General features: G+C 37.2%; 1 protein-coding gene across 2 annotated transcripts in view; it reads left to right on the top strand.

Annotated features, from left to right (window-relative positions):
• Nucleotides 1–745: 745 nt before the first annotated feature.
• Nucleotides 746–19,643, top strand: part of LOC127436072 (transcriptional enhancer factor TEF-3-like) — a 44,768-nt gene continuing 25,870 nt past the window's right edge. The window contains exons 1-2 of one of the 2 annotated variants that reach the window (XM_051690004.1): nucleotides 746–861; nucleotides 8,614–8,920. Coding sequence is in view for 1 of the 2 variants with exons in the window: in XM_051690003.1 (XP_051545963.1) it covers nucleotides 8,919–8,925 (7 nt within the window). In the remaining variant the exon portion in view is untranslated. Of the gene's footprint in view, nucleotides 862–8,613; nucleotides 8,926–19,643 lie in introns of both variants that reach the window. The other variant, XM_051690003.1, reaches the window with a different exon arrangement.

The raw sequence follows: 19,643 nt of genomic DNA, 5'->3' as shown, positions 1-19,643 counted from the left end.
TATACTTCCATGTAGTCAGTGTACATCAGATGCAGTTTCATTAGTGTCCTGTAGAGGGCTCTAAACCTGCGTTATTACAACACGTGCCTGTTGAATAGATAAAACAATCTCTCAGTTATAAAACATGTCTGGACCTTTGAAATGAAAACTTAATGGGTAAATTTCATTTGAAATATTGTTTGATATCACAAAGTAAACTTTAGCTTTTACATTGCCTTTCCACCAGGAAAAGAACACGATATTACCATGTTGGAATTCCTTGAAGTATCTTGGCTTGGAGTGCCATGTAGATTACATGGTAACCATTCAAGTAAACTAGTCTCCATAGGTTTACAAATCTGCTCAAAATGAATCTCTTTTCTCAATAACCTATTTACGATATTTTCTTCTTTTGTTTCCTCAACAGTTTTGTTTTGGTGATTAAGAAAAAATATTCAAGCCCCACTGGACTCCCCCAACACTTCTGTTTTAATATTTATCTCAACTTTATGCTTGCACATTATTTGCAGATTATAATAAAAAATAGTAGTAATAATAATAAGCACAACAGTTTCCGGACGCAGCTGTGCGTGATATTGACCAGAACAAACGCAGTCCGTCTGAATCCCTCTGGATGCAGCTTATTTCCTTTTCGCTCCTCACCAAGACTGCTCCTTTTTCCTTTTCCACCCCGGGACCTCCCCTCACGCCCTCCCTCTGTCTCTCCCTCTCTTTTCTGTCGTCTCTCTCTCCCTCCTGTCTGGCTCTCCACTTTACACTGCAGCCAATTCCTCAAATTCCAGCCTTCTTCCCGCTTCCAGGCACTCAGGCAGAGATTTCCCACTCAAAACACAACATTTACCTCACTGTCCCCTCAGACAGGTAAGTGTTTGATTTAACTATACATATTTCATAGTGGCATTTGTGTTTTCGACAATTCTTTTTAAAATCAAATCTTTATTCAAAGTAGTTTGTTCAGAAGAACTCAAACAAGCTTTCCAAATCTGTTCCTCACACAATGATATTTCAGAAAAGCCACGAAACGCGCTGTTTTAAATGACACGTTGTGACGAAATGTGATGCAACAATGGAATTTTTGGAATTGTTGGAATTTTCTCGCGAATTCCCGTGTCCCTTTTTCCTAACTCGCAGGAGCCACTTCATGCGGAAACTTTGTGAAGAAGTTTAATCACGTCATTGGCACGCCAACAATTGTTTCGCGTTTGAGTACGTTAATTATTGTGTGAATTTTCTTGATTACAAAACGTACGCAAATGTTAAATGGAAAATGTATTTAGTATTATTACTTTGATGTATTACTTGGGCTACTTATTTTTGTATTATTATGTTGTATATGGATTATAATACACTCCAAAAACATTTGAGCCTATTTTATTTCAATTTCAAATATAAGTTTTTTTGTTAAATATTACACAAATCAGTTTGGTGGAAATTATTAAATTGAAATGCGTAAATCTTAAAAATAAACTATTTGTGTGTGTGTGTGTGTGTGTGTGTGTGTAATAATAATAATCTGTAAAATAATAATTTTGAACATGCCTGTTTATTAACTGGAAGAGTAATTTATTTATTAATTTATTAACAGACAATTTTGGCTCGTATATCTTCTTTTAGGATAACAGTAATATAATATATTGTAGTAAATAATAATAATTTTGAATATAGCTGTAATTTGAATCACTGTAATCTAAAGTTAATTCATTTGTTTATCAGCAAAGCCAAACCTACTACTAAAAACCGTATTATTATAGTATTTTAAATTCAATAGTACAAATGATTCCCTTTTTAAAATTTGTAGGTATGTACATTTTCTTTTGAGTTTAAAGTCTAGTTATTATTTACATCAGTGTTTGGGTGTTTCATATTGATTTCTGTTTGGCACAATTACAATTGTAAGATAGCGACAACGGTCTGATTGTTTGGGTGAAATGCTCCACAGATAGCACCAATTTAAAAACCCATGACTGCATCAGAACTGCACCAGTTCACATCTCTGTGGCAACTGGCCTCAGGGGTGAATATTTTGGGTCGTGGAGTCTGTGCCCTGCGTGTAATACGCCCCGGGGGAAGGGGGATGTTTGTTCACGGGATGGAATATTGTAGTGGGCACAACAGGTGGAATGAAGCCGGTGCCCACCTGCTCGCAGTCATTCTGTGTCTATGACAGTGAAGATGGGTGGGGAATTATAAGTGACCCCACTCTTCCTTGTAAATATGTAAAAAAAATAATATATATATATATATATATACAAGGAAGTCTGTTTTTTGGATGTACAATGGTATGATCCTGATTTTTTTTGTTTGTTTTTTTATTACATATACTATGCTAATACCATGTAATTGCTCTTACAAAAAAGTACCAAAAAGTACCATGGTACCACCATGATTTTTACCCTGTTTTTGGACATGTACCGACATGGTACAATCAGGGTTTTCTGGACATGTACCATGGTATGACCCTGTTTTTTTTGTTGTTTTTTTTTTACATATACTATGGTAATATACTGTTGTTTGCACTTACTAAAAAGTACCAAAATGTAACATGGTACTATCATGATTTTACCCTGTTTTCTGGACATGTACCGTGGTATTACCCTGTTTTATTTATTTATTTATTTATTTTTACATATAATATTGTAATACCAATTTATTTGCTCTTATAAAAAAGTACCAAGAATGACCATGGTACTATCATGATTTTTACCCTTTTTTTTTTTTTGTTTTGGACGTACCATGCTAATACAATTTAACATTTAACCCACAATTCACTAACCTACTTCCTGAAAACATAACATATCATAGATGAAACTCAGGACTGCTGTGAGATATCAGAACTCTCATGTCAAATGTATAATATTTAATAACGGTGTCATGGCATTGTGACTACTGAAAAAAGGTATAAAAAATAAACATTTCATGCTATTAGCATGGTAAGTGCTCTTGGTGACATGACAAGTGCTGTAACATATCTGCATTTGTACCGTTAAAACCATCCTGTTGTATTAAGGTTACTACAATGTCAGATACTTATTTTAACCTTTAGGGCGGGTGCGTTGTTTTAACGTTATTATCACATTAACACGTGGTTATTACAGACACTCTGGGCGAGACACTTGCGGTGTGTTAGAAACTCTTGATTAAAGCTGACCGGCCCTCTGGCTCCACTCAGAAACACATCACCACTGTTACTGGCCAAACAATATGAGCTTTAAATTAAGCTAATATCCTGCACACGCATGTGTGAATGTGCTTTCTATCTACAGTATATATCCTCATTTTATAAACTACACTGTATAGATAGATTATAGATAGATATATTTGAAGGTCTGTGGCTATGAAAAAAAGAGAGATATAATGAGGGTGAGAGAGGCCATTAATGATAAGCTTATGAGTCTCGTTCTCCCTAAAGAGTCACACTATCAATTTACACTGTTGTTACTGTAGCCATAACCTTAAACCTCAAAATGACTTTACTTGTATACATTGCACACTAATTATTATTATTTTTATTTATTTATTTATTTATTTATTTTTTATCCCCTTTTCTCAAATCTGGAATGCCCAATTCCCGCTACTTACTAGGTCCTCGTGGTGGCGCGGTTACTCACCTCAATCCGGGTGGCGGAGGACAAGTCTCAGTTGCCTCCGCTTCTGAGACCGTCAATCTGCGCATCTTATCACGTGACTCGTTGTGCATGACACCGTGGGGACTCACAGCATGCGGAGGCTCATGCTACTCTCCGCTATCCACGCACAATGTTGATTACCACAAACATTTATTTAGAAACTTCCCTCCTTTTCTTAAAAAATAAAAAAGCAAAAAACTGGGTTACAGTGAGGCACTTACAATGGAGGTGAATGGAGCCAATATGTAAACATTAAAATTAGGGATGCACGATATATCGGTGGCCGATATATTTTTGGCCGATAACCGGAAAAATCTAAATATTATTATTGCGCTGATAGTGGAATTACCGCCGATTATTTGTCACCATTTATTTGCTTATGGCTGAGAATCTGAAATTAGCTAGCAGTTCCAGGTTAAAAGATAATAAAATGTAAACTAAAAAAAATATAAAAAATATCGGTTATCAGTATCGGCCCAGAAATTCCATATCAGTGTATCCCTAGTTAAAATACTCACTGTTTCAGACGTATAGCCACAAGACATAAACAATATGCGTGTTAACATGATTTTAGTGTGAAAAAATCACTTACTAACCTTTTCTATGTGAAGATATATCAAATTGTATAACTTAGTTGCCATGACGACGTAACAATGGCGATTTAAGCAACTTTATGATTAAAATAGCACACAAGTTTTAACAGAAGACTTAATATAAGTGCATTTATAAAAGTATAAGCGTCACATTTCTGCATTTAAACTCTCCATAAATTGGCCGCCATTCACTTCCATTGTAAGTGTCTCACTGTAACACAGAGTTTTTGAAATGAATGTTTGTGGTAATCAGCATTATGCCACAACGAACCCGGAATATTCCTTTTAAAGTTTCCAAATACTTTCTGGGGACATTTTATATTGTATTTTTAGAGACAGTTATGTATCAGACATTAGTTCCATTACATTTCATTAGTTACAGCCTCTGGAGAAATTCAAGGGCGTTTAAGTCTGGTGTGTGACTGAGTGAGTGAGAGAAAGAGAAAGAGAGAGAGAGAGTTTTGTACAGGAAGTCCGTTTAGAGCTGAAAGGAAAATGGGGGATTGAGTCAGATGCTACCATGACGCACCATTACTCACCAGCTCTTATCTTCTTGTACAAACACACGCATACACATGTTTACTTGCGTATATCCAAATAGGAGGCATAACGTAGACTTTGTTTTTATATAAAGCTCATTACAATTAATATTTTAGAGCTATAATTAAGCCTATAATTATTGTGTTGGCTTGGCAAAGCCAACAATCTGTCATTCTCAAAGCATGGTTTAGTGTTTTTCCAAAATCCCTAAACCACGACAAACATTTGTGGCTCTAACTCCTCCTCGAGCTTTCAAGCTACATCCACCAAACTTGGCACAGACCTTCAGACTGTTCTGACTCGGGTTGCTATATCTTTTCTAATTGATCAGACTAACAGTTTTCCCGTAGCAGTTGATCAAAATCCCATACACCCTGTCTACACCGGACGTGAGCGGAGCGCCAACAGTTTAAGCCCTAAGTATACTTCCATTTTGACACGAACGCACAGTGTCTGCGTACAGTCGAACGCGAGCCTGTCAAAGTATACTCCATATAACTGTGTGCGCATACACAGGTGGTTGGTGCATGAGCGCTATGACTGCTATGAGACACCGGACTTTCTCTTCAGGAGTTTAGACTCATAAAGATGTCTTTTTATTCTTGACTTGAGTTATACAAATACAGGTCTCTCCTGACCTCCTCACACACGCTTTCTTGACTTGCACATCCACTGTTGTTGTTTTTACCTTCATCTCCTGATGTTTAGTGGTGATTACATTTTCTTCTAGCACTTCTTTATGACAACAATGGCTGAAAATTAAAGTGTTGCCACCTTGTGGACCCATTAATTATTGCAAATAAATCCAGGCACATGCGCATACTGTGCGTTAAAAGACGTGGTTAGAAAAATCGAGCTATTCGCGTTCAGTGCTCGCGCACTCTGCTGATGACGAGATTTGCATCACGCGTCCTGTACGTGGACGCTCAGCGTTCACGTCTGACTGAAGTATACTTTGGGCTTTAGGGACACCTTGTTCTATTTCCACTTATCGAAAGCACATCATCTTTTTAGAACGTTTGCTTTCCATTGTAGACTGGGTAATAGACTTATGGTGCATTCACGTTATGTTGAAATTACTGTTATTACGAGATTCTAAAAACCGTTCACGTCCTAGTAGAACTCGTAATTACAAATTGTAAACTCTGAATTCTATGTAAGCTCCGACCGATGATGTGCATCAATTTTATCATTCTCGTGTGGCCACATACAGTATAATGATGGGAAATGTAGTTTTGTTGCACAAACCTGTCGCTTAATAAACCAGCTAAATGAGTTTGTGACGAGGACCAGGGTGGGGCCGGGCCGTTAGGATGGACGCCTGGCGCTGAGTTACCGCAATCAGCCGGGAGAGGGATAAAGAGGAGCCGGAGACGCCAGTTCGAGAGAGAGAGGTGCACACAGCTGCTAAACGTGTGCATTCCACCTGTTGGACTGAAAAGTCATCAGAATAAGAGAGCACACAGAGCTGTGTGTGTGTTATGGTTTGTTATGCTGAAAAGCAGTTTTATGTTGAGTTGAATTAAAAGCCTTTTGGTTGTAAACCCGGATCCCGCTTCCTCCTTTACATTGAGCAAGAGACCTGCCTTCCACAGTGGTGCCGAAGCTCGGGAATGGAGGAAGACGTGCCATCAGAGAGACCTCGCCACTGACGGAGGATCGCAACGCCGAGGAGACAATCGATCCGGTGGTTCTGGAGCGGTTCATCATCAGGCTACCGGAAGGGACGGGTTCCAGTGTCATCGCCCGGCATCGCTGAGGACAGTTGTGCAGCTGGCTGAGGACCGAATTTTTTTGCTTCTGTTTTTCTTTTCTCTCTCTCTCTCTCTCTCTCTCAGGCTCTCCCACTCTCTTTCCCTCCCCCCTCTCCCTCCCCTCGTCCTACTCATGATCCCAGGAGGTGGGGAAGACCAGCTGGCGGAAGGACGGCCGAAAGGGCAACACTTCCCCTCCAGGAAGGGGGTGGGGTAAGTCAGGCCGGTTGGTTCCCCGGCCTGAATCGGGTGTTGGGGGTTTGTGACGAGGAGGAGGGAGGGGCCGGGCTGTTAGGATGGACGCCTGGCACTGAGTTACTGCAATCAGCCGGGAGAGGGATCAAGAGGAGCCGGAGACGCCAGTTCGAGAGAGAGGGGGAGGTGCAGCAGAATGAGAGAGTGCATGGAGCTGTGTGTGCGTTATGGTTTTGTTATGCTGAAAAGTAGTTTCATGTTGAGTTGAATTAAAAGTCTTTTGGTTGTAAACCCGGTTCCCGCTTCCTCATTTACGATGAGCAAGAGACCTGTCTGCCACAGAGTTTTATTTTCTTGCAAGCTTTATCGTTATTCTACATTAACAGTACAAATAATTCATACAAACTAAACTGTACAGTCAAAATCCTCAAGTAATTCCTATTAGTAATAATTGAATTATTACTAATAGTATGTTGAATTTCAGTATATCATGAGCCAAAAAAAATTACGAACCATATCGAGGCACAACTTGATATTTAAAAATTTGCAACATTGTTTTTTGTCCACGTGAACATAAATGAAATGACCCATCAAACATCATAATCTCTCTATTGCTTGATTTTACCCTTATGGATATGAGCCTTAAGGCACAAAATCCTTGAAGTGCTTGAATTTAGCTCTTAGAAATTTAAGTACTGGAATACCTGGAAAATCGCCTTGTTATGATGAAAAGAGCTTGAGAATAAAACGCCATTTCTTCCGTGTAATGTGTGTCCATCAAAGATGAGATCCACACACTCCACTTTTATTGAATAATGTGTCTTATAATATTCTTTCTGTTCTTTGCAGTCATATAAAAAAGTAAAAAGAGATAATAATTTTAATCAAACATAAGACAGATGCTATAAAGAAAGCAAGAGACTTCTCTGTCAATAAACCGGAACACTGTCCCGGGTCTGTGAGATGCACATTGAACTTTTAAAGTGACAGTAGCATTTTAGCGCTTATCATGTTATTACTTATAAACTGTACACATTATTTTAAACAGTGACAGCTAGTATTATTACACATAAAATTTCATGATACCTTGTCATTTAAGTGTTATTATATCGAATCGAGATTATATTGAATCGTGAACCTGACCTCATATATCAAACCGAATATAACCATATCGTCCCATATATAAAGTATGTACATGAAAGCAGTGTGATCATTATCATCGCAAATACTCTGTAGAATCTTTTTCGGAATATACGTTTCTTTTTGTGACTTACTAAATACCATTGTCTTGTTCTAATGCTCTTTAATGTGTAAATGCACTCCTGTTTTTATTATACTCTTGCATTCCTCTAATAAAAAACGTACTTATACTCTGTGAAGTGTTCCCTGTTCACATACATCCTGTTTAAAATAATAAAACAACATGACATTGTTTTTCTATACTTCATCATCCCTGAGTAATGATTGTAAGGTGAGGTAGGTCTGTTTAGATGAAGTATTTGAGATGAATTGTACATAAAATAGGCCATAATAATTCCACGCTGTGGGCACTGCCATTGAAACAGACTGCAGCGGAAATTGTTTTACGCTACTAAGTGAAGCTTCCGCTCTGCGAACGCGGAAGTGTGATAAAGGCCTATACCTTTAATCTGCTTATAGACCTCATCCTCACTAATTCTAATTCGTTTTCGTTAGACAACGCAGTTTTCAGTTTTCGCCATTTTCGGTGGAGGAAAATGCCATTTCAATACGAATGAGAAACTAAAATGTATTAGTGTGGACGTGGTGTTGTCACATGAGGCTTTTTCAAGCCTAGATCAAAGTTTGTCTTGACAGACTTTACCTATCTAGTTATAATTTAAAATTTAACTCACCTTTAACTTGTTTCTTTCTTTCATAATTTAGTTTCCTCGCTTCAAGACTGGCAGAGCCCCTCATTTTCCCACCACAGCCATTCCCAGATCCTCTGCACCCCAATCAGTATCCGCTAAGGCATCTTGCGCTCTCCTTTCACCACCCTGTCGGCCGAGTGGATATCAGCGCCCTCCCCAGGGGGTGCTAGCGAAGAGCTGAACGAGGGTTTGGATAAGCCACTAGAGAATGATGCAGAAGGTGTGTGGAGTCCAGACATCGAGCAGAGCTTTCAGGAGGCGCTGGCGATCTATCCGCCCTGCGGACGACGGAAGATTATCCTCTCCGACGAGGGCAAGATGTACGGTATGCTCCTCCCCTTTTACCTCTCTGCCATATCTTTTGTAGTCTATGGGTGAATTCAAATGCACAGTGTTTAATTTCTGCACCACTAGTGGCACCGAACGTAATTACAAAAATAATGATTCCAAACAAGTTTCCCACATTGTTCAGACAGACAGGTTTTGCTTGTTTTGATTATTGGGGGGGTTACCTCCCCACCTCCACCCCCCCCCCCCCCCCCCCAGAATCCCCTGCTTTTATTTAAATATATATATAGATATAAATAATTTATGTATGTGTTTCTGTGTTTGTGGGTATGACCTTTACTATGACTTTAAATGTCCGTCTGCGACCGTGCCGGGAGGATTACCTGTTGATTGGCTGGTGTGAGGAGAGGTGCGATAGAAAGGATGTACACAGACTGTCATCACACGGCTACCACCCTGATCAACTGTGAAACTTTATAAAGCTTCATAAACTGTCTCAATATCACTGTAGAGGGTTAGGACAGGCAGCAAGGGAGGTTCATAGAGGGCAAAAGAGGGCATTTGGGGTGGGTCTGTCAACCCCCGAGAGTTGGGGCCTTGGGTGAGCGGCGGTTTGGGATGGGCAAAGCTCGCCCGGAATGGCACACCGCGGGAGTTCAAGGCAGCGAGTGTGTAACCCGACACGAGAATGGACGTTTACCCTTTGAACATGTGCGATTGAGAGGGACAAATAAACACAAAAGGGGGGAGGGGGGCGGGGTGACAGTGAGGTTTGCACCTGTTTTTTGCGAGTTGCGACTCTGAACCGCCGTTTGCGTGTGTCTGTGTTGTCTTTCAGTTCACCTCCAGCTGCTCTGTGTTGCCTCTCCCTCAAGCGATCAGATTTACACCGGGATTACACTGAGCTTGGTATCACCCACCATCAGCTCAGACAAATCATTCACCACTGTTATCAATCAATAATTATCAATAACACCTAAGTCAGCTAAAGCTAAAGTTGACCCAAAACTGTAAATTCTCTCATCATTTACTCACCCTCATGCCATCCCAGATGTGTATGACTTTCTTCTGTTGAACACAAATGAAGATTTCTAGAAGAATATTTCAGCTCTGTAGGTCCATACGATGCAAGAAAATGGTTTCCGGAACTTTGAAGGACTAAAAAGTACATAAAGGCTGCATAAAAGTAGTCTGTGACTCCAGTGGTTAAATACATGTCTTCAGAAGTGATAATATAGGTGCTGGTGAGAAAAAGTTTAAAGTTATAGTTAACTATAAATCTCCACTTTTACTTTCACTAACCCATTCTTCTTTTGTTTTTGGCGATTTGCATTCTTCGTGCATATCGCCACCTACTGAGCAGGGAGGAGAATTTATAATAAAATGTACTTACATTTTGATGTGTTTCTCACCCTCATCTCATCATATTGCTTCTGAAAATATAGATTTAACCACTGGAGTCGTATGGATTACTTTTATGCTGCCTTTATTTGCTTTTTGGAGCTTCAAAGTTTTGGACCCTCTTGACTTGCATTGTATGGACCTACAGAACTGAAATATTCTTCTAAAAACCTTTGCTTTCAGTAGAAGAAAGAAAGTCATACACATCTGGGATGGCATGAGGGTGAGTAAATGATCAGAGAATTTACATTTTTGGGTGAACTATCCCTTTAAGATACTGATATTGAACCAGTCAACTTGCCATTTCCAACATTGGGCCCTATTTTACGAGCGCAAGCGTTACGCGCAACGCAATGCCTTAAGTCATAAGTGCAAAGTCAATGGGCATGACCATGAAGTTTTGGGCGCAAGTGGGCGCAACGTAAATTACACTTCAAACAAAACTAAAATATAAACAAAATAACAAAGTTGTCAAAAAAATCAGTCCAAATCCAAACATTTCACTCTGTCCAACTTCTTCCACTGGCCTCTTTTGCAGTGACTTAAAAATCACGACAGTGGGGGCAAAAATACCAATATAAATTAGATCATAAATACACTTGTAAATATAAACATAATGATAATAATTGAAAAATAAGCCATGAACTTTAGATAGTTTAACACAATCTCATAATTATTCATTTTTCTCAAAACGGCTACAACAGTGATCCTCAGGGACTTAATTTAATTTTCCAGATATTTTCAGAATTTGGATATGAACTTTATTACCACCTGCTGGTGGAATCTCCAAACTGCAAATGCAGGAACTGAATTTAAGACGTGGTATTGAAACGTCTTAGCGCAACGACCAAGTTCTTTGGAAAATAGCAAATTGCGCTTTGCGGCTCTTCATTTACATACAATACACCCACGTTAGTGCAAACACTCCCACCCACGCCCACATGCGTTTTGCGCTAGCACAAAAATTGTCCGTAGAATTAGCTCTCTCCCTGAAACTGGACAAGATGTTGTTTACGGTCGTAGTGCGTAGCACTGTGCTTTGCACACTCACGAAAAAAGAGCCCATTATCTTATTAAGGCTGAAACATACACTGCGCAAGTACGTGAGCACAGACGCTTCTAGTTACACAAGCTTGATTTTGTGTGTTGTTGCATTCTAAAATGTGTCTGCAGTTCATAACACAATGCAAGTACGCTTTGCATTCTCAATGTTGCCACATGGGGCGCTATTACAAACATTAGTGTGAAATGCTCACTTCAAGGTGCGTTTCTCTTTCAAGCCAATTATTGTCATAATTATCTGAATAACAACATGTCCAGTTTAATCGCCCCCTTGAGTACTGAGGTTTGTTACCAATACAGTTACGCAAAAACGCACGTAATCTTTGTGAAGTTAGACTGTGTGTTGGCAATGCATTGGTTAAGCGCTCACATCTGCATACACATACTTGTGTAAAGTATATTTCTGGCCTTGTTATCTGCAGTTATTTGTACATAAAGCATGATTCTGGCACACTTACACAGTATTTTCATACTTCTGCATAAACACTGAAACGTACAATAACAACGTATTGACAGCAACCCTTTTACGCATGAATAACTTTAGAGACATACAAATCTTTACACTGCAAAAGTCATTTTTGTAAACAGTATTTATGTCTCATTTTCCAGTAAAATGATCTAAACATCCTTAAAATAAGATACATTTACTTCTGAAAATATATGTAGACTTTACCGAGAATAAATCTTGAAATATGTTTATTTTTCTTACCCAATTGGCAAATTGTTTTTCATCTATAAAGCATAAATCTTACAAAATGTATTGAGGTTTATGCTTTAAAAGGTTTATGCTTTAAAAAAAGTACTACTGTCATAATTGATAGAAAATGTACAAAATGTATAGTACTTCAGTTACCGCCTGCTTTCCTTGAGCGGTAAAAGTACGATTTATAGTTTGCCGGCAAACAAATTCTTTGTTTTGTGAATGAAGCGCAATCTATAATGAGCACAATTAACATAGAAAGGAGGCGTGTGTCTGTGAAATGAATGACAGCGACCTGATTTAAATACTGAAGATGCATCAATATTTCAGCCCTAACTGCGCATGCTTAAACTAAATTGCGGGTCGTAAGTAAATTTTATGAAGGTTTTTGTGCTGAAAAACCACACAGGAAAGTGGCGCAACTGTTTAGTGAATTTGCCCATGTATGTTCTTATATTATGCTTGTTTTAAGGATGTTTACTTGAAAATAAAACTAAAATACTGATTAAGATTTATTTATTTATTGCAGCATACGATTCCTTGCAGCATATGAAACTTTGAGTTTCATTCAACCTCATGCAAACTACTAAAGTCACCTTTTCTGAAGCTTAGTTTACATTCCTGTTAATTAAAAACATGTTTAACACTTCCACATTTATTTAATGCAGTTAAAACTTATTACCAGTTCTCATTAAAAATGATTTCCGGTTGTTTTATTACTGCAAGCAGTGGAGGATTTAGGCATGGGCGACATGGGCAGTTGCCCGGGGCGGCATCTTGCGGGGGGGGGGCGGCACAAGGCACCCACCCGTCAACAACTTTGGAGGCGTTTCGAAGCGGGTTTCGCCCAGGGCGCCATACAAGCTAGAACCCGCTACTGACTGCAAGTCGCTGTTCATATAAACGGCAAACTTTGTACTTTTCATACTTTGTGCATTTCTGTCACTGGTCAACCTGTTGAAAGTTATGTCCATAGGAGTCATTTATGGGTGGGACAGGTGGAACAGGTCCTTACCACTTTTTGCCTTGGCCATTTTTTGTCCCCACCACTTTTTGAAATAGCTTTCGTCAGGTAAGTGTCTAATGCAGAAGAAACATTGCCAGTTCTTAAGCAGGAGTTTTAACATTTGCAGATATAGGGATAAAGTTGTCAACTGGAATATGTGAAATATTTATTGGAGCACTTGAATTGGCCATCAAAAATGACAACAGTAAAAGAAAAACAGTAATAGATGATTTTAAAAATTAGCTGTGCATAACCTAATTAATATTCATGAGTTTTGTGATGTCACAAGCCCCCCAAAGCTGTGCCCACCACTTTTTAAGTCGAAGTTACGCCCATGGTTCCTTTACTTCCCTCTGTTTCTTGCGAGGAAACCGCCTGTTCCTCATCATCCTGAGGTCAGGAAGCGGAGCAAAACGTTAAAAACGTCTTGATCTCAAAGTGACCTCAAGCCAACAGTGTTTGGCCAAATTCAGATAGAGCTTCATTCATAGCTGCGTTTGGCCCCAGCAATTTCAGACAATCATGCAAATAACGATAATTTACAGTGCTGAGTGTTAAAAAATGACAACAATTCCCACAATGCTCCCATGACCCTTTTCCAGAGGGCGTCCGTGCAATGCAAAGGCGCCTTATAAACTGTTGAATGCATGTACGTCTCGAACATTCCTCCACAAGTTTGGTAAATGAGCACATATTTTGAAGAACACTAAGTGTTTGTGGCATAATTTTCATTGCAAACTCATTGGCTATTGTGTGTGTCACACATTTGAGTTATTATCCCGCTAAGTGTAGCACCGTCACAGAGATTGTCTCGCTTTTTGGTGCGCTGGGCTAAAACAGGCTTTGCCAAAGAAAACATTCCTTGGCTTTCGTCCTCACTGTACCGTAATGCATTCACCCACTGCACTCTCACGACCCGTAAAATTACACACAGCCGTTGAAAGGAAATACATTTGACATGGTTTAATGGCTCCCAAGCATCCCGTCGCAAGATAAGTACCCACATTATGGAACACTTCTCCACCTGTTCAAAAGTTGTTAAAAACTCAGGACTTGTCGTTAAATGGACATTTTTCCATGTTCGTGAAGGAATATGTGTTTTGAACGAGAAATCTCACCTATGTGAGACTGAAAAATTATTTTTTCCATGCAACATCTTGGTTTTCCATGCAAACTGAAAGTTTGCATATTGTGCACAGTATACATACTACATAATACAGAAATAGTGTGAGTAGAATGGTACTACTCCAAACCCAGCCTGCATGCAGGAGTCAATGGGTGTATTCACATGAAGTGTTGCAGAGTTTGCCTGAACTTTACTGCGGTTCGATCCTTCATTAGTGGCCTGATGTCAAATGAGAGAGATAGATAGAGAGAATGTAAGCTCTCTCTCACATAGTCTTGAAGTTTCACAGGTATGTTGCAGATTGGTTTTTGTCTGCGGTTTGTGAGCGCTCTTAATGAGTTGGTTTGTTTTGTTGTCAGTCTGAAAAGATTTCTTGCACCTTTTTTTGCCAATGGCGCGGTAGGGTTGTGACCTCTCGTGGCCATCAGTGGAGGACACTTGGGTGTTGCTGTGGGGGCTTGATGGTCACACACACACACACACACACACACACACTCCCATGAACGTCTCGTCTTCGTGGAAGAACCTCAGAATTTCTATTTAGTCATTAACCTCCTGAGACCCGAGCGTGACTGCTGTGTGCATTTACCATTCCCCTTTTTGATTTGTAATTAGTAGCACCTAATAAACATGAAAAAAAACAAACATCCTAGAGCAAATCGTTTCCCTAAAAATTGATGCAGATTTTTTTTAAATCAAATTGTTTATTATGTTTCCAGGAGTGTTAGTAATTCATGTTTTTAAGACGTTACAGACATTACATCAGAAATTAGCAGAATTAATTCTAGGGATGCACCAATATGAAATTTTTTCCCAATACCGATACCGATTTGAACAAAAAACAATTGACCGATACCGATATTTTGCCACTTACCTTATTTTGTCATCAGATCACTGTTTTGCTCGTGAATTATTATTTTTTAAATATACAAAGTGTTTCAAAAGCTTTTTCTTTGTTCTAACAATAAGTAATTTCCATTGAACATGGATTGGATCTGTTGAACACATGACAGGACAAGTTTAAAGTGAGCAACAATGAAAGATACCATTTTTGTTTTTTTCCGCTCAAAACAATAAAACTCACATTTTACATGTTAGTACTGTATATAATAGAGCATCACAAATTCATATCATGCATATGTTTGTCAACCACCATCATGGAAAAATAAAAAGTTACCAAAGGAACGAAATGCCCTTTTAAGGTTTATAATGGTTTAATGGATAATGGCAAATGCCATCCAGACCGCTAGAGGGCGCCACTTGCTTACACAACGCTGACTGAAGAGCTGATTGCAGTCTATTTTTAAATGCAGCCATTCAAGCTTTCAGTGTGCAAGAACTTATTGCGATTTAATTCTTAAAAGGAATATTCCGGGTTCAATACAAGTTAAGCTCAATCGACAGCATTTGTGGCATAATATTGATTACCACAAAACTGAATTTCGACTCGTCACTCCTTTTCTTAAAAAAGAAAAAAAGCAAAAATCTGGGTTACAATGAGGCACTTACAATGAAAGTGAATGGGGGCCAATTTTATTTTTTACGTTAAAATTAACTGGGTGGCAGAGCATGTGGGTGAGGCCGGAGGGAGTGAGGGGTGCCCAGTGAGGAAGGGTAGCCCAACGATTTCGCCCAGAGCTGGGTAGCAGCCGTCCTCCCGGGCTTAGCTCACCGCGAGTGAGGCCCCCTTCCCTATGCATCGACTTTTTCAAAAGTATAACCACAAGACATAAACGACATGATGTGTAAACATGATTTTAGTGTCACTTACTAACCACATCTGTGAAAAGTTAAAGCCAACTTTGCAACTTTGTTACCATGATGATGCAATGTCAACAAACCCTAAAACCCTAAAATGACTGTAAAAATGATGATTTAAACAACTTTACAGCTCAAATAATACATGAGTTTTAACAGAAGAATTAATGCAAGTGATGCATAGAGATAACTGCATAGAGAGCTATAGGATGCTCCCTTGCTCCCTATTTAGTGAATGACTTAACCTCCAGTGTGCTGTCTGTCTGCACTGGTCTCAGAACAGTTTGAAATGCACCTTATTTTCATCCTAACTCCATATAAAGCCTCTGAAAGCAACATTTTCATCTTTTGGATGCACCCATGTGATAATGCACAGTAAATATCGGAATGCATTTACTAATGTTAATGAATAGAACCATATTGCAGAGATAACAAAATAAAATATAATAAAATGTATATTAAAATGAAGCAAAATGACCCACAGATGTGTTGAAAGTTATTCAAATAACTAACTAACATGTTTTTTCAACTTTTGAGGGAATAATCCACGAATAATCCCAAAATCCACGTATGTGGACATCATGTTTATCAGCACGATGACGCACGAAAAATGTATGAATTTTTTAAAGCGGCATATGAAATGAAACTAGAGACGCTACTCTTTACACTCAAACAGGTTTCAATGAAAAAACTTAAAGAGGTTTCTTACCGGAGGCACTTTTGTTAGCGCTGCACCTGTAGAAGCGCTTCACGGAAATCAATGTCATGCTGTTGTGTCACGTGACTCGGTGCGCCAGAGGTTTAACCTTTAAATGACCGTCTAGAGTCTTGTGAACTATATTCAGTCAGTTTAAATGATTTAAATTATGCGTTGCGTATAGCGAAGCCAAAACACAACGTCCACGCATGTGTACGCGGGGTCGCACAAGGTTAAGGTGTCAAACGTCTGTCTGTCTGCTTGTCCGTCTGTCATCATTTGCTCACTAAAACGAACAGATTGCAACGTTTTTACTTTTTGTTATACTTTAGGGACAAAACTGTCTCCAAAAGTTATGTTATTCTGACAAAACCTTTCTTTTTTAGGGGTAGGGTTTGGGTTGACATTACAATGAGCTTTATATAAAAACAGTAGAAGTCTGTGGTATATCCTCATTTAGATAGCAAGGTAAATGTGTGTGTTTGTGTTAGTTGTTTATTTGAGCTGAGCAGATGCTCGACGACTCACAGATCAGGAATGACAGGAATGTGAAGAGGAGGAAGAGAGAGAGAAAGAGGTTTTCATTTTAGGGTGAACTATTCTTTAAGGACCTCACTGGCCTTTTAAAACATACACTGTCCCTATAATCATGAAAGATCAAAGATTTATTTGTGGAAAATCTGCACGCACACGTACCACATCGAGCCGAATGCGAGATCTCGCACTATGCCTTTAACACGCTTGGCATCTCAAACTGAATCCATCCACTTTTACTGGCTGACAGAAATGCCCCCCTTAGATCACCAAAGCAAAGAACTGAGGAGTCACCATTCAATGACACTTCCTGTAGCTCAGATCTCCACCTTAAAGGGCTAGTTCACTCAAAAATGAAAATTCTGTCATTATTTATTCAACCACATGTTGTTTCAGACCCGTATGACTTTCTTTGTTCAGTGGAACACAAAAGGAGATATTAGGCAGGATGTAAGCCACAGTCACCGTTCACTTTCATTGTATCATTTTCCGGCTCATGAATTATGACTTTTTTATCTCATAATTTTAACTTTTTAATTCAAAACTATGATTTTGAATCTAATCCTTTGTATCTCATAATTGACTTTTTATCTTAAAATTATGATTTTGAATCTATAAATTGACTTTTTATCTCATAATGACTCATAATTTTGTTTTTTGTTATCTCATAATAATCACTATTTATCTCAAAATAATTATTTTGAATCTAATCCTTTTTATCTCATTATGACTCATAATTTTGAATCTAATCCTTTTTTATCTCATAAATATGACTTTGTATCTCATAATTGACTTTTTTCCTCTAAATTATGATTATGAATCTATAAATTGACTTTTTATCTCATAATGACTCATAATTTTGTTTTTTGTTATCTCATAATAATCACTATTTATCTCAAAATAATTATTTTGATTCTAATCCTTTTTATCTCATAAATATGACACTTTTCATAAATATGCCTCATTATTTTTAAATGACTTACTAAAGCAAAAATATTTTATGTGGCAGAAATGGCCTCTCATAATTGACTTTTTATCTCGGAATTATTATTATGAATCTATGAATTATGCATTTTTATCTCATAAATATGACTTTGTATCTCATAATTGACTTTTTATTGCAAAATTATGATTTTAAATCTATAAAATTGACTTTTATTTCAGAATTGGGATTTTGAATCTATAAATTATGAGTTTTTATCTCAGAATTATGATTTTGAATCTAATCCTTTTTATCTCAAAAATATAACTTTGTATCTCATAAATATGACTATCTCATAATTGACTTTTTATCTTCAAATTATGATTTTGAATCTATAAATGTACTTTTTTTTATCTCAGAATGACTAATTTTTTTGTAATCTCATAATAATGACTATTTATCTCAAAAGTATGAATTTGAATCTATAATTGACTTTTTATCTCATTATGACTCATAATTTAGATTTTTTATCTCAAAATAATTATTTTGAATCTAATCCTTTTTTATCTCATAAATATAACTTTGTATCTCATAATTGACTTTTTATCTTAAAATAATGATTTTGAATCTATAAATTATGAGTTTTTATCTCATAATTGACTTTTTATCTTAAAATTATGATTTTAAATCTATAAAATTGACTTTTTATTTCAGAATTGGGATTTTGAACCTATAAATTATGAGTTTTTATCTCAAAATTATGATTTTGCATCTAATTCTTTTTATCACAAAAATATAACTTTTTATCTCATAATGACTTATTATCTCAAAATTATGATTTTGAATCTATAAATTGACTTTTTATCTCATAATGACTCATAATTTAGATTTTTTATCTCATAATAATCACTATTTATCTCAAAATTATTATCTTAAATCTAATCGTTTTTATCTCATAAATTTGACTATCTCATAATTGACTTTTTATCTTAAAATTATGAATTTGAATCTATAAATTATGACTTTTTATCTCATTATGACTCATAATTTTGAATCTAATCCTTTTTTATCTCATAAATATGACTTTGTATCTCATAATTGACTTTTTTCCTCTAAATTATGATTATGAATCTATAAATTGAGTTTTTATCTCATAATTGACTTTTTATCTCATTATGACTCATAATTTTGAAACTAATCCTTTTTTAATCTCATAAATGACTTTGTATCTCATAATTGACTTTTTATCTCAAAATTATGATTATGAATCTATAAATTGACTTTTTATCTTATAATGACTCATAATTTTGTTTTTTGTTATCTCATAATAATCACTATTTATCTCAAAATTACTATTTTGAATCTAATCCTTTTTATCTCATAAATATATCATTGTGTGTCATAATTGACTTTTTATCTCAAAATTATGATTTTAATTCTAATCCTTTTTATCTCATAAATATGACACTTTTCATAAATATGCCTCATTATTTTTAATTGACTTACTAAAGCAAAATATTTTATGTGGCAGAAACGGCCTTTCAATACT

This window comes from Myxocyprinus asiaticus, chromosome 46 (genome assembly GCF_019703515.2).
Source record: "Myxocyprinus asiaticus isolate MX2 ecotype Aquarium Trade chromosome 46, UBuf_Myxa_2, whole genome shotgun sequence".
Lineage (NCBI taxonomy): Eukaryota > Metazoa > Chordata > Actinopteri > Cypriniformes > Catostomidae > Myxocyprinus > Myxocyprinus asiaticus.
Note: the sequence above shows the minus strand (reverse complement) of the source record. Positions and strands in the feature narration are given on the sequence as shown.